The 27,091-nt window shown below is 45.5% G+C and overlaps 1 protein-coding gene across 1 annotated transcript in view; it reads left to right on the top strand.

Moving 5' to 3' along the window:
• epha8 (eph receptor A8) overlaps window positions 1-20,756 on the top strand; it is a 95,812-nt gene extending 75,056 nt beyond the window's left edge. The window contains exons 6-19 of the mRNA XM_029775232.1: window positions 7,264-7,419; window positions 7,653-8,057; window positions 8,286-8,410; window positions 8,888-9,050; window positions 9,946-10,042; window positions 11,492-11,559; window positions 11,870-11,995; window positions 15,815-16,000; window positions 16,185-16,246; window positions 17,348-17,557; window positions 17,711-17,860; window positions 17,994-18,184; window positions 18,893-19,051; window positions 19,255-20,756. Coding sequence (XP_029631092.1) covers window positions 7,264-7,419; window positions 7,653-8,057; window positions 8,286-8,410; window positions 8,888-9,050; window positions 9,946-10,042; window positions 11,492-11,559; window positions 11,870-11,995; window positions 15,815-16,000; window positions 16,185-16,246; window positions 17,348-17,557; window positions 17,711-17,860; window positions 17,994-18,184; window positions 18,893-19,051; window positions 19,255-19,369 — 2,213 coding nt within the window. The 3' untranslated portion in view covers window positions 19,370-20,756. The remainder of the gene's footprint in view (window positions 1-7,263; window positions 7,420-7,652; window positions 8,058-8,285; window positions 8,411-8,887; window positions 9,051-9,945; window positions 10,043-11,491; window positions 11,560-11,869; window positions 11,996-15,814; window positions 16,001-16,184; window positions 16,247-17,347; window positions 17,558-17,710; window positions 17,861-17,993; window positions 18,185-18,892; window positions 19,052-19,254) is intronic.
• The last annotated feature ends 6,335 nt before the right edge of the window (window positions 20,757-27,091 follow it).

Raw genomic sequence — 27,091 nt, forward strand, 5'->3', positions numbered from 1 at the left:
AGAGAGAGAGAGAGAGAGAGAGCAGCAATAACATAATTAATCATAACTGGACCAGAGAAGGCAACGTTGTGTCACTTAAACTTCCCCCCAACTTCCATTCTGATTGGTCAGGCACGTATCTCCACAGCAGGTACGGACAGCTATAGGCTTTCAGATCATGGCACAAAGCAACAGGGCTTACTCAGAGCGCAGACACACACACACACACACACACACACACAAAGCCCCGTTGTTCTCTGACAGTGAAGTCCATGTTATTAATGTTTAATACTCTGTCGGTCTAGGTCTCTGTCTGTCTGGATTCAATATATCTCGTATTAAAGGATGGACATGCACACACACTGGTTATAAAGAGTGGTTGGTAGTGGGTAAATTATTAATGGAGTGTGTGCCACCTCTGGCCTAAACAATACTGCCCACCCATGTTCAGCCCTGAATCTAACAGCTATTAAAGATGACAGTACAAAAACATGATACAAGACATCACTGAAGCACTGCCAGCCAGCCTGGGTCTAGGGGGAGTTAGAGAACTTTATGAAATGATTTCCTGCCCTGACTTTACTGTGTTGAGTTAAACTGATGGGAGCACAGGAGCTGTCTCCTCTTTCAGACCCCTGCCTGCTGAAATGGCCTGTGTGAGCGTGTGCTGAATTGGCCTGTGTGAGCGTGTGCTGAAATGTGATCGATGGAGCTGTATTTGTATCACACTTGGAGGGCAGGGGACAAGTGAGTCACCCACTATCATCACAGAAATAGAGGGGGACATTTTGACAGTCACTGTCACTATATCACCTTGAATATTCTCTGTAGCTCTAATTCAAAACAAAGTTGGGTTGCAACAGGTACACATTGCCCTTTATGGACATTGAAAGATGTATTGAGTGGAATTAATGATTTCAAACCTGCATGAATAATTACAGTTGATCATGGATGCCGTGTATTGAGAGGTTTTGAAATACTATTGAAGTCGGAAGTTTATACACCTTAGCCAAATACATTTAAACTCAGTTTTTCACAATTCCTGACATTTAAGCCTAGTAAGAATACCCTGTCTTAGGTCAGTTAGGATCACCACTTTATTTTAAGAATGTGAAATGTCAGAATAATAGCCGAGAGAAAGATTTATTTCAGCTTTTATTTCTTTCATCACATTCCCAGATGGTGAGAAGTTTACATACACTCAATTAGTATTTGGTAGCATTGCCTTTAAATAGTTTAACTTGGGTCAAACGTTTCATGTAGCCTTCAACAAGCTTCCCACAATAAGTTGGGTGAATTCTGGCCCATTCCTCCTGACAGAGCCGGTGTAACTGAGTCAGGTTTGTAGGCCTCCTTGCTTGCACAAGCTTTTTCAGTTCTGCCCACAAATGTTCTATAGGATTGATGTCAGGGTTTTCTGATGGCCACTCCAATACCTTGACTTTGTTGTCCTTAAGCCATTTTGCCACAACTTTGGAAGTAGCTTGGGGTCATTGTCCATTTGGAAGACCCATTTGCGACCAAGCTTTAACTTCCTGACTGATGTCTTGAGATGTTGCTTCAATATATCCACATACTTTTCCTCCCTCATGACGCCATCTATTTTGTGAAGTGCACCAGTCCCTCCTGCAGCAGAGCACCCCCACAATATGATGCTGCCACCCCCGTGCTTCACAGTTGGGATGGTGTTCTTTGGCTTGCAAGCATCCCCCTTTTTCCTCCAAACATAACGATGGTCATTAGGGCCAAACAGTTCTATTTTTGTTTCATCAGACCAGAGGACATTTCTCCAAAAAGAGCGATCTTTGTCCCCATGTGCAGTTGCAAACTGTAGACTGGCTTTTTATATGGCGATATTGGAGCAGTGACTTCTTCCTTGCTGAGCGGCCTTTCAGGTTATGTCGATATAGGACTCGTTTTACTGTGGATATAGATAGTTTTGTACCTGTTTCCTCCAGCATCTTCACAAGGTCCTTTGCTGTTGTTCTGGGATTGATTTGCACTTTTCGCACCAAAGTACGTTCATCTCTAGGAGACAGAACGCATCTCCTTCCTGAGCGGTATGACGGCTGCGTGGTCCCATGGTGTTTATACTTGTGAACTATTGTTTGTACAGATGAATGTGGTACCTTCAGGCATTTGGAAATTGCTCCCAAGGATGAACCAGACTTGTGGAGGTCTACATTTTTTTTTAAGGTCTTGGCTGATTGCTTTTGATTTTCCCAAGATGTCAAGCAAAGAGGCACTGAGTTTGAAGGTAGGCCTTGAAATACATCCACAGGTACACCTCCAATTGACTCAAATGATGTCAATTAGCCTTCCCTGTAGCTCAGTTGGTAGAGCATGGTGTTTGCCACACCAGGGTTGTGGGTTCAATTCCCACGGGGGGCCAGTGCAGGAAAAAAAAAAAAAAATGTATGAAATTGTATGAAATGTATGCATTCACTACTGTAAGTCGCTCTGGATAAGAGCGTCTACTAAATGTAAATTTATTAGAAGCTTCTAAAGCCATGACATCATTTTCTTGAATTTTCCAAGCTGTTTAAAGGCACATTCAACTTAGTGTTTGTAAACTCCTGGCCCACTGCAATTGTGATACAGTGAATTATAAGTGAAATAATCTGTCTGTAAACAATTGCTGGTAAAATTACTTGTGTCATGCACAAAGTAGATGTCCTAACCGACTTTCCAAAACTATAGTTTGTTAACAAGAAATGTGTGTAGTTGTTGAAAAACAAGTTTTAATGACTCCAACCTAAGTGTATGTAAACTTCCGACTTCAACTGTACATGGTTGTGCTGTACTGCATGCACTCCTGTACTACGCTCACTTTTGAGGCTGTCAAACTGATATACGGGGAGTAGCTGTGTACAATAGATAGATAATAGCTAGACAATGCGACACAGCATCCATTTCACCCTGAATTTCTATTTAGACTGGACTGCTCTGGACTCAGAGACTGTTTATCAAAGACTGTCATGTTGAATGAATATGACTTAATATATAGAATATAAGTTTTTATGCTCAGTAGAGGCAGCTGTGACACGTACATGCTTCTTGTCTTTGTTTCATCTCTCACAGCCCACTTTGTCCTTTTGAATTAAATAAATAATCAAAAACACTTGATTAATTTCCTCTCTGATGCTTCACAGCGAGTCATGAAACAGACTCAAAAGAGGAGACAAAGGCTCCTCTCTCACTTTTTCTCTCTCTCTCCCTCTCTTATTTTCCTGCTGTGTGCCTCAGGCATTAGTCTACTCTCTCTCCCTACATTTCTTTGAAAGTCTCCTTTTGTTTGTAAGGTATTGAAACTAGCCAGTTTCTCTCTCTCTCTCTCTCTCTCTCTCTCTCCGCCTCATCCTCCTCTTCCTTGTGCACCTCTCTCGCTCCTTTCTTTCTGACTGTCCTCACCTCTCTCTTTATATCACTCTCTCGGTCTTCTACCCCTTCTCTCTCTCTCTTCCTCCTGTTACCCCTATTCCATCTCTGTCTCCACTCTGTTCCATCAGACACGGTTGAATGGTGACAGCCATTCAATCGGATAATTAACACCAGTTTAATGCTCATTACCCACCATGCATTGGTCTAGTTTGATTTGTAATTACGAGGCGTTTTCAAAGGAAAACACGTTTAGATCGGTGTAGCACTCTTTTTGTGATGACTTTATCAATGCCATTGATTTAAACCTACTGGGAAAGCAGGAGTTATCGGGTGGGTTATTATCAGTAATTACTGTAGCCTACTCTCCTGGCCTGTGCATCAGATTATGTCTGTACATTTTCTCACTCTTTGAAAATTGTGTTGCCATTTAAAGAAAAAGGTTTCTCTCTTTCCTCCTTTTTCTAAGTTGTTGGTTTTATTGTGTTTCTGTTTATTATACTTAGGACATTTAATTAGCTGGGAAAGTGATTCTACAGATATATTCTGGTCATATTTCAGCCTCTGGGATAAACAAATATTTTCCACTTGGACAATTTCAGATGTGTCATTTCTCTTCAGGGGAATGCAAAGCTCTTGGTGAAATGAAGTCATGCTCTAATGTCAGAGTACTGCTGCCACAATTGCTTCTAACACCAGCGTATAGTATACGTTATTAATGGGCTGTTTTAATAGTGTTGGTTTTGTTTTCCACCCAGAATGCAATTTTACCACCTGCATGTACAGTATATACGGTAATTCTACCTGGTCTAATGTTTATTCCGAAATGATAAAGCATTTCAATATTTAGCCTACTCTCTAATATCAGGACACAGTTACTGTGACAATTTTTTAAATTAAATGATATTGATAAAATTGACAGAGATTCTTTAATTTTTTTACCTTTATTTAACTAGGAAAGTCAGATAAGAACAAATTCTTATTTGCAATGACGGTCTAGGAACAGTGTTCAGGGGCAGAACGACAGATTTTTACCTTGTCAGCTCAGGGATTTGATCTAGCAACCTTTCAGTTACTGGCCCAACGCTCTAACCACTAGGCTACCTGCCGCCCCAGTTAAATAAGACACACAATTTATTTTTTACGGTCCAGTCTACCTTCAAATATAATATCTTCATAATTTTTTTCTGCTGTCGCCTGTTATATTAATGTATGAGTGAAATGGTTGTGTTTTAATGAAATGATCACAGCTTCTTTGTCCTTTACTGACCCCCATTGAGGGAAAACAATCCCATCCATCCATTCTCTATCACTCCACAACAATCCATCCATCCCTCCATCCGTTCCGCTGTCCACAGTCATTTGGCTCTGAGCAGTACCTAGACAGATTCAGTCATTGAATCAATAAGGCTTATCTAAATTGAAAGCGGGACATCTCATTTGAGACTATGTCTGTATTTAAAATTACTCTCCATTCTATGTAGTGCAATACAGTACTTGTGGCCAGAGCCATAGAGGGTGTAGTGTATCATTCTAAAGCCTCAAGCATGGGGTCAGATTAGTAACTCAGAGAGTGGGACACAGGCCTCATCTAGGAGTTTGTAGTTTGGAGAGATTCACACCAGACACCAGTGGCCCATTTCCACATGACTTTTCTGACACAATCATCCATCACTCCTACCAGCATGGCAGTCTTACCTGCTTATTAGTTACCGCTGTTTGGTCCCAGAAGAGAACTCAAAAGTGTGCATGTACATGTGCCTGGCTAAAATGCTTGAGTTTGGCCACACCAGCTTTTGACTAACTCAATGTTGTTTAAAGCTATGTACAGTATGTCAGTAAGCACTATATGACCTTTTGCCAGAAGACCAGGTGGCACTGAAGACTCTCCTCCAGTCCCGTTCCCCCTCAGTCTCCTCAAGTCTGTGATTTGCTTTCCCAACTCCTCTTTCTATACCCTGTTGTTTATTTACCCACTTATACTGAGAATAAATCAAGGTCAGCACACAAAGCCAGCACACAGCCATTAAGATTCATTGTAATGCAAATACTCCTGCATCGGCAGCACTGGGCTGACAGGCTCTGACGTGCCAAACAATACACACACACAATACACACACACACACACGCACGCACGCACGCACGCACGCACACACACACACACACACACACACACACACACACACACACACACACACACACACACACACACACACACAGTGCGCTGTCTCTAGTCTCTCCATTCTCGTTCTGCCTCTCTTTCTCTTCTCTCTCTCATTTCCTCACTTTATTCAGAGTGCCAGACCAATGTGAGTCAGGTTTGAAAGGTCATCAGGGGTCATCCACACCAGCCCTCCTTTCAATTCTCCTTTATGTGTGTGTGTGTGTGTGTGTGTGTGTGTGTGTGTGTGTGTGTGTGTGTGTGTGTGTGTGTGTGTGTGTGTGTGTGTGTGTGTGTGTGTGTGTGTGTGTGTGTGTGTGTGTGTGTGTGTGTGTGTTACCAAGTTTATAACTTTACTTGTTGCATTATTTGTGTGTGTGTGTTCTTGGGTGCATGTGCTGTGTGTCATGTGTATAGCATTATCGTTATTGCTAAATGTGTATGCATGTGTGTGTGAGTGCATGTGTGTGTGTGTGTGTGTTGCTGAGTGTGCTAGCTGGTAAATCTGTCAGAGACTTCAAAGTGTCAGCAGCCTCCCTCCTTGATGAGCGAGCTGTTCCGATGTTTATCCTGACCTGCTTTTCAACTCAGGAGCTTCACAAAAAACATCAAGGGATGGTGGGATTAACGGGATAAAAGGGAGGAGAGAAAGCAGTCTGGGATAAATATTGCAAATAGAAGTAGTTTCTGGTTCCTTGGGGGACACTGACGGTGAAAGAGAGGTGCGATATCAGCCCCTGCCTTTTTATCTGGTTGTGATCCAGACAGTGTGTGTGTCTCTGTATGTGTGTGTGTCTCAACGTGTATGTGCATGCGTCCATGTGTGCATGCGTCCATGTGTGTGTGCGTGTGTGCGTGTGTGCGTGTGTGTGTGTGTGTGTGTGTGTGTGTGTGTGTGTGTGTGTGTGTGTGTGTGTAATCCAGATGGTATACACTATCAGTATGCTACTGACACTCTTACATGTCAGGGTTCATTGGAAATTGAAGACGTATTTAGAGACTCATAAATTATGGAAAGGCATAACGAAATATCATCAACAACATTGAGTGCTGAACAATACAACTATACTACTAAAGCTTTGACATTTTGATGTGTAATACACATGTTTTGATCTATATATTTTTTGGAGCCAATGGTCAAAATAAGGTTATAAGAAGGTCATCCTTAACCTATAAGAGACATTTTGCCAAACCTTTTTACATTTTTACTGAGGAGGCAGTTAAGATGAACCCATGATGTTGCCAGATATATTAGAAAGTTTCTGTTTCCACAGCTCTATATACCCTGTTTCTGCATTCTAAAGAGAATATATTTATCAGAGGAGCCTGTATTATTCATCAGTGCAGAGTTGAAAGTGAATATGTAGTACGTGTGCTGAATAAGGTTGAAACGTGGTCTAGATTCTAATGTTCCCTACGGGAGTATCAACAGTGCACAGCCTCTTTGGCCCAAATGTGTGTGTGAAAAAGTCTAACTTTCTTCTCCCCCTTCTCTCAAGTCAGTGCTTTTATGCAGGGTTCCAATTACATATTGACTGTTGGGGTTGCTGTAGAAATAGTGTGGTAGACCAAAGCTGATATTTTCAAAGCATATTTTAAAATGGCATATCCTCTCTCTCTCTCTCTCTCTCTCTCTCTCTCTCTCTCTCTCTCTCTCTCTCTCTCTCTTCTCCCCTTTTTCCACCCCTCTCCCTCTCTTCTCCCCTTTTTCCACCCCTCTCCCCTCCTCCTCTCTCCCCATGCAGCGTGTGAGGTGGGTTTCTATAAGCCAGTAGCAGGTGATGGGTTGTGTGGGAAGTGTCCTCTACAAAGCCACTCAGAGACCAGAGCTGCCCTTTCCTGCCCCTGTGACTCCAGCCATTACAGAGCCCCCACCGACACCCTTGCTGCACCCTGCACACGTACGTCACACACACACAACACCCCTACATGCTGCATCCTGCACCTATCTCTCTGAATGCCCTGGGTGATTTAGACATAATTATCTATAAAAAATATTTTAATTTCTGAAAGAGAAAATAGAAGCACATCCAACTTTTTCAGGTGATAGGCAAGAAAGATGTGAAAACTTAACCTTCTCTCCTCCCTTCTAATTCTTCTCTTCCCTCTCTTTTTCTATCTCTCCTCTCCTCAGGCCCCCCAACAGCTCCAGTAAACGTGATATCGTCAGTTAACGGGACGTCAGTGAATTTGGAGTGGGGGCGACCGCTGGACTCTGGGGGTCGCAGTGACCTGCTGTACAGTGTGCTCTGTCAGAAGTGTTCTGGGGAGGGGGGGCAGTGTGAGGACTGTACAGCAGGGACGACCAGTGGGGGAGGGGGGATGGGAGGAGGGGGTGGAGGGACAGTTGACCGTGCCAGTGTGGTACCGGTGAGGTTCGTTCCCCGGCAGAGCTCTCTGACCGAACCCTGGGCGACTGTTCTAAACCTGGTTGCCCACGCCAACTACACCTTCCGCATCCTAGCGATGAATGCAGTGACTCATCTGAGCAACGAGCCGCCGCCCTTCGCCTCTGTCAACATCACTACGAACCAGGCAGGTAGGGGATACCTGTATGGATTTATTACATCACAATTTATTCATGAAGGTCAATTTACATAGAAAAGAAATACAGTTTACCTAGAATTAAAAACAACATCTCAACAGCTACAGTAGGTTACATTATCCTGTATGATCTCTATTGGATTGTATTGCTGTTTACATGTCTGTTCTGGTTCTCTATTCATTTATGTGTCTGTGTACTTCCTGTTTCTTGCTTCCTGTTCAGCCCCCTCCCAGGTAATTGCGATTCGTCAAGAGAACGCAAGTCAGAATAGTGTCACTCTGCTGTGGCACGAACCAGACCAGCCCAACGGAGTCATACTGGAGTATGACGTCAAATACTACGAGAAGGTACAGTAGATAAATACTGTGTGTGGGTGGGACTGATCTGGGCTGATATGTGAAAGTGACAGTTGCAGTGAGCATGTGGGTAAGCCTGAAAGCAGAGGGAGACAAGCTAATTGCTGTGTTGTTCTGCATGCTCTGACACAGCTAATGGGGTAAGAGTGATCTGACCAGCATAGGAGGCACACACACCAGACCAGGGCATATGTAAATACCACATCACACCCCACAGCGGAGTGGTCCCTGGAGACAGGGGAGTGTGTGTGTATAGAGTGAAGTAATAGTGTCATGAACACACACATCTGGATAGTTCAGACAGATTAGTGTGGCTGCTGTGTTAATGTCTTCATTTGGCCAAACTCCTGGGGTTACTGCTATGGTGGATGTTAGTCAGAAATATAAACACAGCCTTTATCACATCTCTCCTGTCCTCCACCCCTTCCTACCCTCCTCTCCTCCTCCCTAACCTCTCTCCTCCACCAGGATAAGGAGCAGCAGAGTTACTCCACCCTGAAGGCCAAGGGGACCACGGCCCGGGTGTCTGGTCTGAAGCCCGGTACCAGGTACATCTTCCAGGTCCGGGCCAGAACCTCGGCAGGCTGCGGACGCTTCAGCCAGAACGTGGAGATCCAGACCGGGAAAGCAAGTAAGATAATCAGAGAAGAGCACCATGGAGCAGTGACCATCAATAAAACAACAAAACACTGAGGTTTCAAAACACATTGTTTTCTATGGGTGAAAACGCACCTCACCCAACACCACCTATCTGAGTGATGCACGACCCACCTGGTCCCACCCAGTGGTGCACGACCCACCTGGTCCCACCCAGCGGTGCACGACCCACCTGGTCCCACCCAGTGGTGCACGACCCACCTGGTCCCACCCAGCGATGCACGACCCACCTGGTCCCACCCAGCGATGCACGACCCACCTGGTCCCACCCAGTGGTGCACGACCCACCTGGTCCCACCCAGTGGTGCACGACCCACCTGGTCCCACCCAGCGGTGCACGACCCAGCTGGGCCCACCCAGCGATGCACGACCCAGCTGGGCCCACCCAGCGATGCACAAGTACTGTATTTGCACACATTCCTAGTAACTATAGAGAGGCTTGATAGAAGTTTCTGTTGGTAGATATGTGGACTACTGTGTAAACCTGTCAGCCACAGGGGAGTTAGTGTATGTTAACCCAGACAGCACAGCATGCTACTGGTTAAAGAGCCATCAGTGTCAGTGGGACCAGGAAGTCTTCAGACAATCCCTTAATGTTATTGATCTGTGCTTTGTGTGAGGGTCACCCCTGTCAGGAAATCTGCTGCTGATCCAAGCCTCAAGCCTCAAAGAGCACAGAACACACACACACACGCATGCACGCTCACACACACACGTTACACATTTTAACACACACACACACACTGTCTTTGTCTCTCTCTTTCTCTCACTTTCTCTCTCTCACACACATTCTCAAAAACACTGTCTCTCTCTCTCTCTCACACACTCTCTCACACTGACACTAACTGGTTGTGTTGTTGTGTGTCCAGTTCCTCTGCGCTACGACACTATGACCATCATCTGGATCTGTATGGTCCTGGTCTCTGGCCTCGTCACCTTCCTGGCCATCGTCATCTGCAGGAAACGGCAAGGCAACCCTTTCTTACACTACACCACTACCCGTGATGTGGACGAGTCCTCTCTGACTCTACGTCATTCACATATGTATGTGGGATATTTTTTTTACACTTCCTCAAGGAGGGTTCAAGTAAATGTTACCATCATCTCCATAGGATTCATTTATAGTAGAGTTAATGTTTATATTAGCATTTTTTTGTTGTTCTTTATCTGCCTGTGATATTCTATAACCTTATGCATTGAAATCCATATGATCACCTCTAAACCCCATAGGCTCTTATGCTACGGTAACTGTTTCCATGGTGTCTGTCTGCAACCTCAGACCCCAACAGCACTGTGATATGTCCATCAAACAGGAAACGTAAGGAGATAATCTCTCTAACGTTGTTCCACTAATGGTTTTAATTAGTACAGAGGAGTTCTCACTCTAGATTACAGCCTGCGTTTACAGTGGAAAGTCAAGTCATCTCACAGAGTTTCTGCGTGGGAAATGTTCAGACCCAGCTGAGTTTTGTAATTCTAAACCAAGGGGCCAGGGTTCCTGTCTAGAAGCAAGGTTTTGACTGCTTCTACAGTTTTGCTTCAATACTGCAGTTTAACTGACGCCCTCCCCAGAAAGACTGTTTCCATACACGGCCACATAGAGAAGTCAGATAGAAAATTCCTATTAAGTCACTTTAGTCATCACCTTTGTGCACAAAATATCCATTTAATTATTAACATAATAATTGAGGCAACAAAAAAATATTCATCACTCACAGCCGAAGATACTGTATTAAAATGTTTCATTCATCCAATGTCTGCCATATTTTTGGATGACGTAATGATGTCGCTGCTCCCTGTGCGCACTGAGTGCTAGTGCACATGTGATGTCGGTACCTATAAACAGGACACAACTCGGATATACAGTAGACGGTCCGTGAATCGGGATATGTGAAAGTGAGTAGATTACCTTGAAAACAACAGGCAGACATTTTGGATACCGTCTCCAGTTCTTATTATCCCTCAGTGTTCTAAACAGTCAGTTTAATTATAATGGCAATTCATTTTGGTTAAGTAACAATGCAAATGTGTTTTACATATCCCTCTCCTTCAATTCCCTCTTCTGAGGTCTACAACTCTTCCACAAATAATTGATTTAATTGCGTATAACTATTTCCAACTTGTTAACATTTTCAAGCCGAGTTCGTTTGGAGCTGGAAGACAGAAAGAGAGGAAAACAGTGAGACGTGTCTAGACTCTGAACTATTCTGAAGATTTACATGTGAAAAAGGCCTTTTAGAGTGAATTAACTGCTATGACGAGACTGAAGAGTTTAAACATACACCCTGATGCTCTATATAAACCATACAGCAGAGAAGACTTGGAAATACAAAGTAGAAAACAGCATCACAACATATCCCTATCATTGTCCTACCCATAGTGACATTTACATGTTTCTGTGTGTTTGTGATACAGACACTGTGGCTATAGCAAGGCCTTCCAGGACTCTGATGAGGAGAAGATGCACTACCAGAATGGCCATGGTGCGTTTGTATTATTATTACTAGTCTATTTATTATATTTCCCTTCCTAGTCTTCATTCCAGTGGTAATAATATTAATCCTCAATGTATACAGTTCACTTCCCTTTTGATTCAGATTTGTTCAGGTAGAAATGATCTCTCTCTCTCTCTCTCTCTCTCTGAGAGATGCTTGCAAAGCTTATGTGGGTATCCAAGTTCATATTTTTAAATGGCATATTCTCTCTCTCTCTCTCTCTCTCTCTCTCTCTCATATGAAGCATATTGTTTCCATCCAGTGATATGTGACCAGATGCTAATGTTGTTTATTTTAGTGTCATTCCCAGACGCACGTTTCTACATCGACCCACACACCTACGAGGACCCCTGCCAGGCCGTCCATGAGTTCGCCAGAGAAATTGAAGCTTCCAGGATCAAACTGGAGAAAATCATTGGCTCAGGTAAACTGAAAATCATTGGCTGACGTAAATGCTGCGGTGTGCAGCGGAGAGGGATGGCACAGTGGAATCAGAGCGTCGCATGGGGCTATCAATCAAACACACAGGGAATACTAACATCATATTGGCACAGCAGGACATGGCAACACACAGGCGTCATAATCACGTCTGTTAACAATGACCTTTAGAATGGCAGTTGTTGATAAGACACAGAAGAGGAAAGGGAAAGACATGTAATGACATGTTCCGGGACTTTTCAAAGCACAAAGGAGAAATATACCGTACATACACTACTGTTCAAAAGTTTGGGGTCACTTAGAAATGTCCTTGTTTTTGAAAGAAAAGCACATTTTCTGGCCATTAAAATAACATGAAATTGATCCGAAATACAGTGTAGACATTGTTAATGTTGTAAATGACTATTGTAGCTGGAAACGGCTGATTTTTTATGGAATATCTACATAGGCGTACAGAGGCCCATTATCAGCAACCATCACTCCTGTGTTCCAATGGCATGTTGTGTTAGCTAATCCAAGTTTAGCATTTTAAAAGGCTAATTGATCATTATAAAACCATTTTTGCAATTATGTTAGCATAGCTGAAAACTGTTGTGCTGTCACGCCCTGACCAGGTGAACTCTTCTATTTTGGTCAGGGTGTGGCATTTCTATAGTTTATTTTCTATGTTTTTGGTATAGCCTTGCTTTGGGGCGTATTTCTATGTTGGGTTCTGTCGATTCCCAATCAGAGACAGCTGTCGCTAGTTGCCTCTGATTGGGGAATCATATTTAAGTTCCTTTTCCCCCCACGATGTTTGTGGGTTGTTGTCTCTTGGTCTTTGAGCAGTAACGATACGTTTATTCTCTGTTTTGACCGTGTTATTTCAGTCTTAAATAAATAACATGTGTTCGCTCCCAGCTGCGCCTTGGTCCACTTCTTCCTTCCTGCACGACGAACGTTACAGAACAACCCACCAAACCAGGACCAAGCAGCAGAGGAACGAAGAGGAAGGATGGACATGGGCCGAGTTAAGGAGGAGCATTTCCAGGGCGATGGAAGAGTTTAGGGAGACCGAGAGGCATCCCCAATAATTTTTTAGGGGGGGGCACAAGGGCTGTTTGACGGGGCAGGAGCTGCCCGCCAGTCAACAGTCACCAGAGCTGCCCGCCAGTCAACAGTCGTCGGAGCTGCCCGCCAGTCAACAGTCGTCGGAGCTGCCCGCCAGTCAACAGTCGTCGGAGCTGCCCGCCAGTCAACAGTCGTCGGAGCTGCCCGTCAGTCAACAGTCGTTGGAGCTGCCCGCCAGTCAACAGTCGCCGGAGTGGTCAGACTGCGCTGAACTGCCGGAGTGGTCAGACTGCGCTGAACTGCCGGAGTGGTCAGACTGCGCTGAACTGCCGGAGTGGCCAGACTGCGCTGAACTGCCGGAGTGGCCAGACTGCGCTGAACTGCCGGAGTGGCCAGACTGCCCTGAACTGCCGGAGTGGCCAGACTGCCCTGAACTGCCGGAGTGGCCAGACTGCCCAGACTGTCCCGAGCTGCCAGACGTCCCCAGTCCAGTCCGGCCCGTCCCTGCTCCCCGCACCAAGCCAGTGGTGCGTGTCCCCAGTCCAGTCCGGCCCGTCCCTGCTCCCCGCACCAGGTTAGTGGTGCGTGTCCCCAGTCCTGTCCGGCCCGTCCCTGCTCCCCGCACCAGGTTGGTGGTGCGTGTCCCCAGTCCAGTCCGGCCCGTCCCTGCTCCCCGCACCAAGCCAGTGGTGCGTGCCCCCAGTCCAGTCCGGCCCATTCCGGCTCCCCGCACCAAGCCGGTGGTGCGTGTCCCCAGTCCAGTCCGGCCCGTCCCTGCTCCCCGCACCAGGTTGGTGGTGCGTGTCCCCAGGCCAGTCCGGCCCGTCCCTGCTCCCCGCACCAGGTTGGTGGTGCGTGTCCCCGGTCCTGTCCGGCCCGTCCCTGTTCCCCGCACCAGGCCCACGGCGCGTGTCCACAGTCCGGCACGGCCTGTGTCCGGTCCACCGGTGACCAGTCCTGTTCCGGTCGGCGGCTCCGCTCCGGAGCCTGAGCATGCCGCTCCACCGTGGTCCAGTCCGGGCCAGAGGGGTAGGGCTAGGGTGGAGGCAGGGGGAGAAACACGCCCGGGGCCAGAGCCTCCACCGAGGGTGAGGCGCCCACCCGGGTCCCCCCCCCTAATAGACTTTAGGTTGGTGCGCCGGGAGTACGCACCGTTGGAGGGGGGGTACTGTCACGCCCTGACCAGGTGAACTCTTCTATTTTGGTCAGGGTGTGGCATTTCTATAGTTTATTTTCTATGTTTTTGGTATAGCCTTGCTTTGAGGCGTATTTCTATGTTGGGTTCTGTCGATTCCCAATCAGAGACAGCTGTCGCTAGTTGCTTCTGATTGGGGAATCATATTTAAGTTCCTTTTCCCCCCACGATGTTTGTGGGTTGTTGTCTCTTGGTCTTTGAGCAGTAACGATATGTTTATTCTCTGTTTTGACCGTGTTATTTCAGTCTTTAATAAATAACATGTGTTCGCTCCCAGCTGCGCCTTGGTCCACTTCTTCCTTCCTGCACGACGATCGTTACATGTGCTGATTTAAAGAAGCAATACAACTGGCCTTCTTTAGACTAGTTGAGTATCTGGAGCATCAGCATTTGTGGGTTCGATTACAGGCTCAAAATGGCCAGAAACAAAGCACTTTCTTCTGAAACTTGTCAGTCTATTCTTGTTCTGAGAAATGAAGGCTATTCCATGCGAGAAATTGCCAAGAAACTAAAGATCTCATTCAATGCTGTGTACTACTCCCCTCACAGAACAGCGCAAACTGGCTCTAACCAGAATAGAAAGAGGAGTGGGAGGCCCCAGTGCACAACTGAGCAAGAGGACAGTTGTCTAGTTTGAGAAACAGACGTCTCACAAGTCGTTGTTCTTTGCAACTCTGCCTAGAAGGCCAGCATCCTGGAGTCGCCTCTTCACTGTTGACGTTGAGACTGGTGTTTTGCGGATGCTATTTAATGAAGCTGCCAGTTGAGGGCTTGTGAGGTGTCTGTTTCTCAAACTAAACACTCTAATGTACTTTTCCTCTTGCTCAGTTGTGCACCGGGCCTCCCACTCCTCTTTCTATTCTGGTTAGCGCCAGTTTGCACTGTTCTGTGAAAAGAGTAGTACACAGTGTTGAACGAGATCTTCAGTTTCTTGGCAATTTCTTGCATGGAATAGCTTTCATTTCTCAGAAATAGAACAGACTGATGAATTTCAGAAGAAAATTCTTTGTTTCTGGCCATTTGGAGCCTGTAATCGAACCCACAAATGCTGATGCTCCAGATATTCAACTAGTCTAAAGAAGTCCAGTTTTGTTGCTTCTTTAATCAGTACAACAGTTTTCAGCTATGCTAACATAATTGCAAAAAGGGTTTTCTAATGATCAATTAGCCTTTTAAAATGCTAAACTTGGATTAGCTAACACAACGTGCCATTGGGACACAGGAGTGATGGTTGCTGATAATGGGCCTCTGTATGCCTATGTAGATATTCCATAAAGAATCTGCCATTTCCAGCTACAACAGTCATTTACAACATTAACAACATCTACACTGTATTTCTGATAAATGTTATGTTATTTAAATGGACAAAAAAAATAGCTTTTCATTAAAAAACAAGGACATTTCTAAGTGACCCCAAACTTTTGAACGGTAGTGTATATTTTGTAGTTTTTGTTTGAATACATTTTTCAATCAATGGAAACATCAGTCTATGGTCTTGTCAGGGAGGCATATACTATATATCAACCTGAGCTGTGTGTGTGTGCTTGTGTGTGTCTCCAGGTGAGTTTGGGGAGGTGTGTTACGGGCGGATGCGTCTCCCAGGGAAGAGAGACATCCCGGTGGCTCTGAAGACGCTGAAGGCAGGATACAGTGACAAGCAGAGGAGAGAATTTCTGGCCGAGGCATCAATCATGGCCCAGTTTGACCACCCTAACATCATCCACCTGGAGGGAGTGGTAACACGCAGTAAGATTCCATTTGTTTTGATTTGATTCAACTCCATTTTCAGTTTGGCGCAATTACATTTCTTTTCAGCTAAATTAAATTAAATGCAATAAGTAAGTTACTCCTGTTTAGTTACTGTGGAATAATGCTTCCTGCCTCACTCCCTCCCCCACACTCCCTTACTCCCATCCCTCCATTCATCCAGGTAAACCAGTCATGATCATCACTGAGTACATGGAGAATGGATCTCTGGACTCTTTCCTGAGGGTTTGTTGCTTTTATGTTTTTATATATACTGAACAAAAATGTAAACGCAACATGTAAAGTGTTGGTCCCGTGTCTCATGAGCTGAAATAAAAGATCCCCAAAATGTTCCTTACGCACAAAAAGCTTATTTCTCTAAAATGTTGCCAAACCTGTATTTACATACCGGTTAGTGAACATTTCTCCTTTACTAGGATAATCAATTCACCGGACAGGGGTGGCATATCAAGAAGCTGATTAAATAGCATGGTCATTACACAGGTGCACCTTGTGCTGGGGACAATAAAAGGCCACTCTAAAATGTGCAGATTTGTCACACAACACAATGCCACAGAGGTCTCAAGTTGGCATGCAATTGGCATGCTGACTGCAGGAAGGTCCACCAGAGCTGTTACCAGAGAATTTAATGTTAATTTCTCTACCATAAGCCACCTCCAACATTGTTTTAGAGAATTTGGCAGAACGTCCCACCGGCCTCACAAACGCAGACCATGTGTATGGCGTCGTGTGGGCAAGAGGTTTTCTGATGTCAACGTTGTGAACAGAGTGCCCCATGTGGTGGTGGGATTATGGTATGGGCAGGCATAAACTACGGACAACGAACACAATTGCATTTTATCGATTTGAATGCACAAAAATACCGTGACAAAATCCTGAGGCCCATTTTTTTAAGGTATCTGTGACCAACAGATGCATATCTGTATTCCCAGTCATGTGGAATCCATAGATTAAGGCCTAATTAATTAATTTCAATTGACTGATTTCCTCAAATGAGCTGTAACTCAGTAAAATCTTTGAAATTGTTTCATGTTGCGTTTATATTTTTGTTCAGTATATTTTCCTATGAAGCACATTGCGTTGCATTCCATGTCTGAAATGTGCTGTATACATAAAACAACGCTTTATATGGATTTCATCTCTTTTTCACATAGTTTCCCTCTTTCTATCAGATTCCCTCACTTACTTTCTCTTGTGAACACATTTGAAAATTGTTTTTGAAAGACTTGACATCAGAGATCTCAATCCATATGCCTGTAATGAATACTACAATCTCTCTCTACATCTCAACCCCGTCCTTCTCCTCTCTCCCCTTCCTCCTCTCAGAGACATGATGGTCAGTTCACTATAATCCAGTTGGTGGGCGTGCTGCGTGGCATCGCTGCGGGTATGACCTACCTGGCAGACCTGGGCTACATCCACCGCGACCTGGCAGCTCGTAACATCCTGGTCAACAGTAACTTGGTGTGTAAGGTGTCTGACTTCGGCCTGTCTAGAGTCCTGGAGGACGATCCCGATGCAGCATACACCACCAGCGTGAGTTCACACTCTCATGATAACTACAGTCTAAAACTCTAATATGCACTAGGTTCTAATACTGTTGTAGCCCTAGTTCTCTAGTTCAGGTTCTGTTTTCTATTCCGTGGGGAAATGCCAGTGTCGGCTCTAGTGTGGTGCTGTTCCCTTCAGGGTGGTAAGATTCCGATCCGTTGGACAGCGCCGGAGGCCATCGCCTACAGGAAGTTCTCCTCATCCAGTGACGTGTGGAGCTACGGCGTGGTCATGTGGGAGGTGATGTCATATGGGGAGAGGCCATACTGGAACCTCACCAACCGAGATGTGAGTGGAATGGACACACACACACACACAAAAAACACATGTACTGTATGTGTGTGTAATGATATCTGCATGTGTGTGTGTGTGTGTGTGTGTGTGTGTGTGTGTGTGTGTGTGTGTGTGTGTGTGTGTGTAGGTGATAAAATCAGTAGAGGAGGGCTACAGGCTGCCTGCTCCAATGAGCTGTCCAGGTGCTCTACACACTCTCATGCTGGACTGCTGGCAGAAGGACCGGAACGAGAGGCCTCGCTTCTGCCAGATTGTTACGGTTCTAGACAAGCTTATCCGGAACCCGGAGAACCTTAAGTCCATGGACACGCTGTGCAGGTGAGCAGGCTGCTAGGCCACCATTGCCTGGGCAATACAGATTGCTTGGGAGCCATTGTCTGGACAATGGGCTGCAAATCCACTCTCAGCTCATCTGTCAAACATAAGCTGTGGGATAAAGTTACAGCCCAAAGTTTCCCCCAAACTTCCCCGGCTGACGCGAGGGAGACGGGTTGCCTTAGGGGAGCAAGGAACGGCCGTGTTCGTTTTCCAATAAGCTCGTCTCTGATTGACGCGCTCTCTGTTAAATAAGAGCCTGTGATATTGACATTGATCGTTTGGGAATCAGAGAGCAGAGAGAATAGCGGCTGAAGCTAGAGTTGGACCCGTGTTAAATCGCTCCGTTCAGATCCCGGGTCCCGGATCCCTGGTGCATGTCAGGAGGAAGAAGGGGAGATGGAGGAATGAGGAGGGAAGGGGGGGTGTTAAGGATTTCTCCCTGTATTAATCTAGCCAAACCAGCCATCCTGCAATCAGAGCAGCCACCTCTTCTCTATCATTTTAACTGCTATTGATTTTCTGCCTTAGCTGCTATTGCATTTCAAGACCTTTTTTTCATCTCTTTCCTCATGCCTCCGCTCTCCCTTTTCTCTGTCTTTTTCCTATCACCTTTTCTTCCTCCTCTCTCTCTCACTTTTTATTTTTTTCTCCATTTTGTCTCTCGCTCTCTCGCGCCCTCTTTTCTCTGTCTCGCTCTCTATCCCCCAGGTTAGGCACACCTCCCATGATGGACAGAAGTATCCCAGACTTCAGCAGCTGTAGTTCTGTGGATGAGTGGCTGGATACCATCAAGATGGGCCGATACAAGGACCACTTTGCTGTAGGAGGCTACCAGACCTTGGGCCACGTCATAAGCATGAACCAAGGGTAAGGGGCCAGGCCACAGCTCCACGCTGACACCACACTACAGTCCTACTCTCACAACATCACACTCTTATCACATTATCCAAATGTCATTGGATGCAGTTGCCATAAAGTGCTTAACAGTAACTTGGTCTATCATATCTAATGTGTGTTAATGCATGTGATCACTGATGTGTGTGACTTTGTTCCATCTCTGTGTTCTACAGGGATATACACAGGCTGGGGGTGACACTGATGGGCCACCAGAAGAAGATCATGACCAGTGTACAGCTGATGCGTGTTCAGGTGCTCAACAGGAGTGTGCCCTCAGTGCACGTGTAACTTCTGCCTCCAGGCTTCTCCTGCCTGCCGAATGTCAAATGTAGCCCCAGGCTTCTGAGGCCTAGTTGAACTTCATGGGAATAGATCTACGACTACTATAAGAGTGTCTGGGTGAAATTTTGGTGAACTTTTCAAGACTTCTTCTTTGAGAGATTTGAAACTTCGAGAGGACAGATATGAAGGGACTCGAGTACAGTAGCCTATCAAGTCCATGGGACATTTTCATCTTTGTTTTTCCTATTCACATATGTTTTGTGAGTTCTGTGTCTTGTTTGTAAAAATGGATGGACTGCCTTAATCTCCACAGACAATTTTAATTTTGTTGTATACAAAGAGAGATTTTATGAATATGAATTTATTAGAAGAATATGTTATAATGGATCTGAGTGATAGCCTAGCATACAGTAAGAGAGAGACTGACAGGGGCTGGAGCATTCAGCTGTGTCCCCAAGCACACAGCTTCTCTTATGGTTCCCCTGAGAACTGGCCCCCGACCCCAAAACTGACATGGCACAAGAAGACCCTGCACCTGACAATGGACAAACAGCAAAAAAAACAGAAGTCCCAAGTCTCCTCCATCGAGGAGGAGACCAGTTTCAACAAGAGAGACAAACTCACACAGTAAACCTTTGAATGACCATGGGAGAGAAGCATCGTGTTCTCTCCCTGTTACAGCTGCATAGCGCACAACTACTGTAGAGAAGATGTATGGATGATGACTTAATGTGATGTGTCACTGTTTTGACTCTGTGGTGGTTAGAAGGGGGAAACTAAGAATAGCAAAAGTTCTGTATGTGGAATGTTTTTATCTAAATACCCTGAAAACAATATAATTGATGGTCCTAGTTTCTCTGTGCAATCAAGAGAATGCTTTTCTTGTGCACCTCTGTAGGACTTTAATAGGTGGTTGTGTCTCTTTTTATTAGAGAAGAACCTCATATTCCCTGAATATGCATTGCATAACTATGGTGTCATTTTAATAATGTTTCCGGATCTTTCTCGAGATGCTTTAAAAAAATATATTGAAATTCCGTATTTTATAAAAATATGTTTTATTAGATTAATTAATTGACAAACATCCTTCAGTTCGTCTATACCATTACATACCTACAGTCACAGCAATACAACTGGATTTACTCACCTCTGTCTGAAATTAGGTCTATTTGCTGTCAAACTAAATTCAAAAGACACAGGCTTTTTGCAAAGATTGATGGATCATCCTTGTTTCTAATGTTGAATCATAAAATGTGCAAATAGTCCATGACGACACAATAAAGAAAAACAATTGTGTGTGTGTGTGTGTGTGTGACTGAAACAGCGATACACTTCTGTATGCATAGCTCAATGCTGATAGAGTCCACTACCATGACTGATCTGGGAATGAATAAAGCGGGTTTAACACAACAACTGACCTGTCTCGCCTGGGATATTACAGGATTTTACACAACACCATGACTAATCTAGGAATTAATAGAATTGATTTAACACAACAGGGTTGGGGTTACGGTAATGGATAGGGTTAGGGTATATCCACAATGTAGACATGAAGCGGTTAGGCCAAGATTAAATCCGAGCATGGGTTATTGCAGCTTTTAAAGGCAATTTCCAATTGATCTGACATATGCAGTGTTTACCGTGAAAGGGATCTCCCCAACATTGCCTTTAAAAGCTGCAATGCCTATAACCCGCGATCGTATTGAATCACGGCCTTAGGGTTAGGGTAATGAATAGGGTTAGGGTTGATCCGGGGTGTGGCCTTGAAGTTACACCTTCCATCCCTGGATTGAGGTACGTTTAAACCATTTCACTTGAACCTAGGGCTAGGGCAAATGTCAACATAGACTCTAATTAGAGGTCTGGCATATCTTAGGGCTCGATTCAATACCTATCACCAAAGTTCCGCCTTATAGCGTGGTAGAAATATGAAAGGTAATGTTCCCACAATGGCGGAAACTGCATTCACTTTACACGCTGCGTAGATCGGCTCTATCAGAAATTACCTTTACATTTCAATTGCGCTACAGTATAATTTGGAACTTCTGCGATACGGATTGAATCGAGCCCCTACACTGTGGCAAAATCACAACATTGTGGTTCTAAATGCTTTGATCTGACTGGGACTGCTGGAACAAAACTCTGCCTGTTTGCAGGTCGGAAACAATACTGCTTGACTTGTTGTTGCTTAGTGTGTCTGTGCTTCCCTTTGCCCTTAAACTTAATTTCAACCACAGAAAATAAAAAAAATCAGTGTTGAATCTTGGTCAGGGTGTCTGAGTAATTGTCCTCTCGTTTACCTTCGGGAGAGCTGTATGGAGCTAATCCTCTCCTTGGTGAAACGAGACTGAACAGAACACTATTAATCTCATTAATACGGCCGTGTGCTTTGTTACCATGGAGTCCCACGCCCAATTATCAGTCGCTGACCCATCCCCATGACGACGCAGTGCCCCTCCCACTCATTATGACTGTGAGTGTTCTACACTGTCCCCTGGTTGACTTCTCGGAGGGGCGACACACAGAGTGGGCCATGAGTCATGACGGGAGTGTTTGCTGTTTGTTATCGCTAATACCCAGGTCCTCATCGCAAACGAAACCGCCAACAATAGAGATTCATTATAATCCTCAAGCATTTAATGTAAAACTGCCCATCAACAATGCAGATTCATTAAAATGCGCAAGCATTCAATGTAAATTTAATCCACTATATAATGAAGTCTTTGTGAACAACCTTGGAACAATGCAACTCTAAATATAGATTACCGTGTATCCTAATGCGCTGCTGTCAATGCATCACATCCAAGAAACAATTATGTTTGCCAAGACACAGAGTCAGAAGGGACTGTACAATACTGTGTATTGTTAGCTGGTTGTTTCAGATGTTATTGTCAAGGTATGTATCTTTGGCAGCAGGGTGTGATTGTGGGTTGGCTGTTGTGTTAATTGGCTGCTGCACTAGCCTCGTCTGACATCTGAAGACAAATGGGGAGATTGAGACAGTTCAGTACATGATAGAGTGCTGGGAGGCTTAGAGATGTACAAGGTCAGGGTGTGAATCTCCTACCACTTCAATAACTGCGCTCAGCTCCTACTGATGCTTCCATCTCAGTCTTCATTTTATTTTTTTCACTCCATTTCTCCCCAACTTTGTGGTATCAAATTGGTAGTTACAGTCTTGTCCCATTGCTGCAACTCCAGTACGGACTCGGGAGAGGCGAAGGTCGAGAGCTGTGCACTGCCTCTTGACACACTATTCGCTTAACCCGGAAACCAGACGCACCAATGTGTCAGAGAAAACACGTACAGCGTGCATGCACCCAGCCCACCACAAGGAGTCATTAGAACGTGATGGAATAAGGACATCCCACCCGGCCAAACCCTTCCCTAACCCGGACAACACTGGGCCAATTGTGTGCCGCCTCATGGGTCTCCCAGTCGCGGCCAGCTGCGACAGAGCCCAGGATCAAACCCCGGTCTGTCGTGACGCCTCAAGCACAGCGATGCAGTGCCTTAGACCGCTGCGCCACTCGGGATGCTCCTCCATCAGTCTTATTTTGAAAATTGAAAGAATACTGTATACCTTCTATTTTTAAATACGTAACTGACTACGAGAGACTTTGCTGGCTTCATCAGGGTCACTGTTAAAAAAACTGCAATGCTAGATTGAACTGAATAGTCACCACATTCAGAATGGGATTGATACACAAACAGAGCAAAGGGGAGATCTAAAAAAACACATATTGTTAAAGCCCTCCACCAGTTCAGTTTTAGTTCCTCATGTCTCCCTCTCCTCTTCAAAAGGCTTTTTTAAGCTGTTTTCTCTGCATAGTAAACAACCCAATGACTCACTGTTAGAAGGGACGCACATCAAGGAGAAGTCTACTCTCTCTCTTTCCTCTCTCCGTTTGTTTCTCTCACTCGCTCAATTTCTCTCTCTCTCTCAGAAGTTGCCCTCAAGCAATGAACTAAGATCAGTTTTGCGGATCTCCAGGCATAATGGTTAAGTTTAGTGATCTGGGAAGATAAACTGATCATAGATCTGTGCCTATAGGCAACTTCTATCCACTAACAGGACTAACAGTCTTCGCAGGACAGAAGGAAAACAGATATGCACCATTATACACAAACAGACATATTATGGATTCATGACCTAATGGTATATGCATGAGGTACACAGAGCCTGACAGTGTAAATATACATATATAAATTTACATTTAAATATAAAAATGAATACATAAACTTTTGTATGTACACAGTGGTGAGGCCTTTGTATTTCCTGACAGTGTCCTATGTACAGGAGATGAGGTGTGATCAGGGTTGTAGTACAATATCAGTCAATACCATATAGAAGATCAAATAGCAAGGACATTGAAAGGAGACTTTATACTGTCAATGTTAGAGCTGCAAGGACTTTCTCAAGACAAGCTTCATTCAAAGCAGATGTCTTTTTAGCACCAAGTTCCATACACAAAGACGTTCTGTCACTCATCCTCTCTGTAAGAGCCTATACTGTAAACACGCTCTTGACGGCTAGGATGTAAGCTGTAGGTTACTGTGTCTATCTAGTACATGATGCTTGCCCTGAAATAAATAGCAATTGCTCTCTAAATATTTACTCTATGATAAGCGACTGAAGCGCTAACCAGTTGGCCATGTCCAATCATTCTAATATTTGTGCAGAACAAAATCGCATGAACTCATTCAGATTACCTTTAAGTTTATTATGACACTCTACGTTGTTTTCTCAGTTGGTCAAATGCCACTGATGATTTGCTCAGTTCGGCGCGAGACCCTTTCTCCCATTAAAAATGAATGGGCTTCGTCATTCTGTCAGCTGCCGTCTCTAGCAGTAAGGATTGGGTCTAAAAGGGAAATTGCTAAATTGCTTTAAGGTCATCTATTGTGCTCCATTCTATTCTAGCCGTAGCCTTCTGTGTTCATGCGCATGAGATAGAAATGGTGTTAACCTTGTTGACCGTTTTCTTTCCTCTATTTGAGGCACCATAATGGCTGCTTTAGGCCAGGAGATCCATCAGTAAGACCTTTAGTATGACTTTCTATAATGCTCTAATAAGATAAGACAAGAGTATGACACAAGACACATTTCTCCTTTTATTTGCTTACTTATTTATTGATCTATTTAATAAGTATTTGTGCTGAATGAACCCCCTAGAGAAGAATCATGTTGTCCATGTCCCTTATCAAACATATTACCAAAGCAGCACTGTATGAATTATTAACACGTCAATAAGCTGTACCGTTTCTCTCTCTCCTCCATGTCTTTGTTCAGAGCAAATATCTCCCAAAATATGATTGCTTTGATAGCATAAATGTGTTGTTTTTGTCACAGCACGCCGTAGACAAGACAAATGATTCGTCACAGACACTAAAGGAGATCAATATCTGGTCAAAAGCGGCATTGTTTCAAATAAACTATTAATCCAACTTGAGTGTGACTCTTTGAACATCTCATAATTCATGTCGCATTTGCCAAGGTTTAAGAAGAGACCTCACATTAAGATGTTCCCAGGGTAATCATGTGCTTCCACACACATCAAAGAACCGACCAAGGTCCTAACATATCAAAGCCATCATTCATATCAGTGTAAACACAGGCACTAGCAGAAAATCAATTGTGTGTGTGAGTGTATGTGCATGTGTGCCTACATTATGTACATTCATGCGGTTGGGACGTGTAAATCAATGACTTAAAGAAGATTCGGCAATCAGTCTGCCTGTGTGTGTTCCTCTGAGGGTGACCCATTTCCCTGACCCTCTCCAGTGTGGATCTCCCCATTTCTCTCTGAGCCTGCAGCCATACCTCATGACTTAATAACAACACCGTCTGTTTCTCTAGTTTAATCAGGAATCATTTCCATAAATGTAAATGCTGCGTGGTTGTGAGCAGCCACCTCTCCCCGCGTGCCCGCTATATGCACTCAGCATGTGTTCAGTGTGTGTGTGTGTGTGTGTGTGTGTGTGTGTCCGCTGTGTGCACCCAACTTTCCATTCACTTTCCATTCTGGGGGGGAAACGATCGCTTTGATGTTCCCCCATGCAGCCTGCCACCGATGCCCCTATTAGCTAGCACTTGGCTGATGCAAGCTATGCTAAGCCACCCCACACTTAGCATAGTTTGGAGCAACGCTGGGCTGACGCAAACTATGCTATCCTACACTCAGCATAGTTCAGAGCAGCACAGGGCTGACTCAAGCAAACGCTAAACACAAGCTAGCGTCGCTCTACTCAGTGTTACATTGATCACACCCCGGGGTTATGAGCACACAGAACCAAAACACACTCTTTAATGAGATAAGAGTCTAAAGTGAAGATGATGATGATAATAAGGAGAATAAACCAGCCAAGGGGCAATGCTGAATCAGAGAGAGGGGAGGGAGGAGGGGAGGAGAGATTGTGAGGATGGATAGGAGGTAAGGGGTGAGTGGGAATGATGGAGGGAGAAGAGGAGGAAATTGGCTGTAAAAAAGTGATGGAATAGAGGGATAGGGAGGAGGGGTGAGACAATTGGGCGACTAGGAGGGGCAGGATGGAGAGGTGGGGATGAGAAGGGGAAGGGCAGGATGGAGAGGTGGGATGAGAAGGGGAAGGGCAGGATGGAGAGGTGGGGATGAGAAGGGGAAGGGCAGGATGGAGAGGTGGGATGAGAAGGGGAAGGGCAGGATGGAGAGGTGGGATTTGAAGGGGAAGGGCAGGATGGAGAGGTGGGGATGAGAAGGGAGGGGCAGGATGGAGAGGTGGAGATGAGAAGGGGAGGGGCAGGATGGAGAGGTGGGATGAGAAGGGGAGGGGCAGGATGGAGAGGTGGGGATGAGAAGGGGAGGGGCAGGATGGAGAGGTGGGGATGAGAAGGGGAGGGGCAGGATGGAGAGGTGGGGATGAGAAGGGGAGGGGCAGGATGGAGAGGTGGGGATGAGAAGGGGAGGGGCAGGATGGAGAGGTGGGATGAGAGGGGAGGGGCAGGATGGAGAGGTGGGGATGAGAAGGGGAAGGGCAGGATGGAGAGGTGGGATGAGAAGGGGAAGGGCAGGATGGAGAGGTGGGATTTGAAGGGGAAGGGCAGGATGGAGAGGTGGGGATGAGAAGGGAGGGGCAGGATGGAGAGGTGGAGATGAGAAGGGGAGGGGCAGGATGGAGAGGTGGGATGAGAAGGGGAGGGGCAGGATGGAGAGGTGGGGATGAGAAGGGGAGGGGCAGGATGGAGAGGTGGGGATGAGAAGGGGAGGGGCAGGATGGAGAGGTGGGGATGAGAAGGGGAGGGGCAGGATGGAGAGGTGGGGATGAGAAGGGGAGGGGCAGGATGGAGAGGTGGGATGAGAGGGGAGGGGCAGGATGGAGAGGTGGGGATGAGAAGGGGAAGGGCAGGATGGAGAGGTGGGATGAGAAGGGGAAGGGCAGGATGGAGAGGTGGGATTTGAAGGGGAAGGGCAGGATGGAGAGGTGGGGATGAGAAGGGAGGGGCAGGATGGAGAGGTGGAGATGAGAAGGGGAGGGGCAGGATGGAGAGGTGGGATGAGAAGGGGAGGGGCAGGATGGAGAGGTGGGGATGAGAAGGGGAGGGGCAGGATGGAGAGGTGGGGATGAGAAGGGGGAGGGGCAGGATGGAGAGGTGGGGATGAGAAGGGGAGGGGCAGGATGGAGAGGTGGGGATGAGAAGGGGAGGGGCAGGATGGAGAGGTGGGATGAGAGGGGAGGGGCAGGATGGAG

The sequence above is a fragment of the Salmo trutta genome, chromosome 14 (genome assembly GCF_901001165.1).
Source record: "Salmo trutta chromosome 14, fSalTru1.1, whole genome shotgun sequence".
Lineage (NCBI taxonomy): Eukaryota > Metazoa > Chordata > Actinopteri > Salmoniformes > Salmonidae > Salmo > Salmo trutta.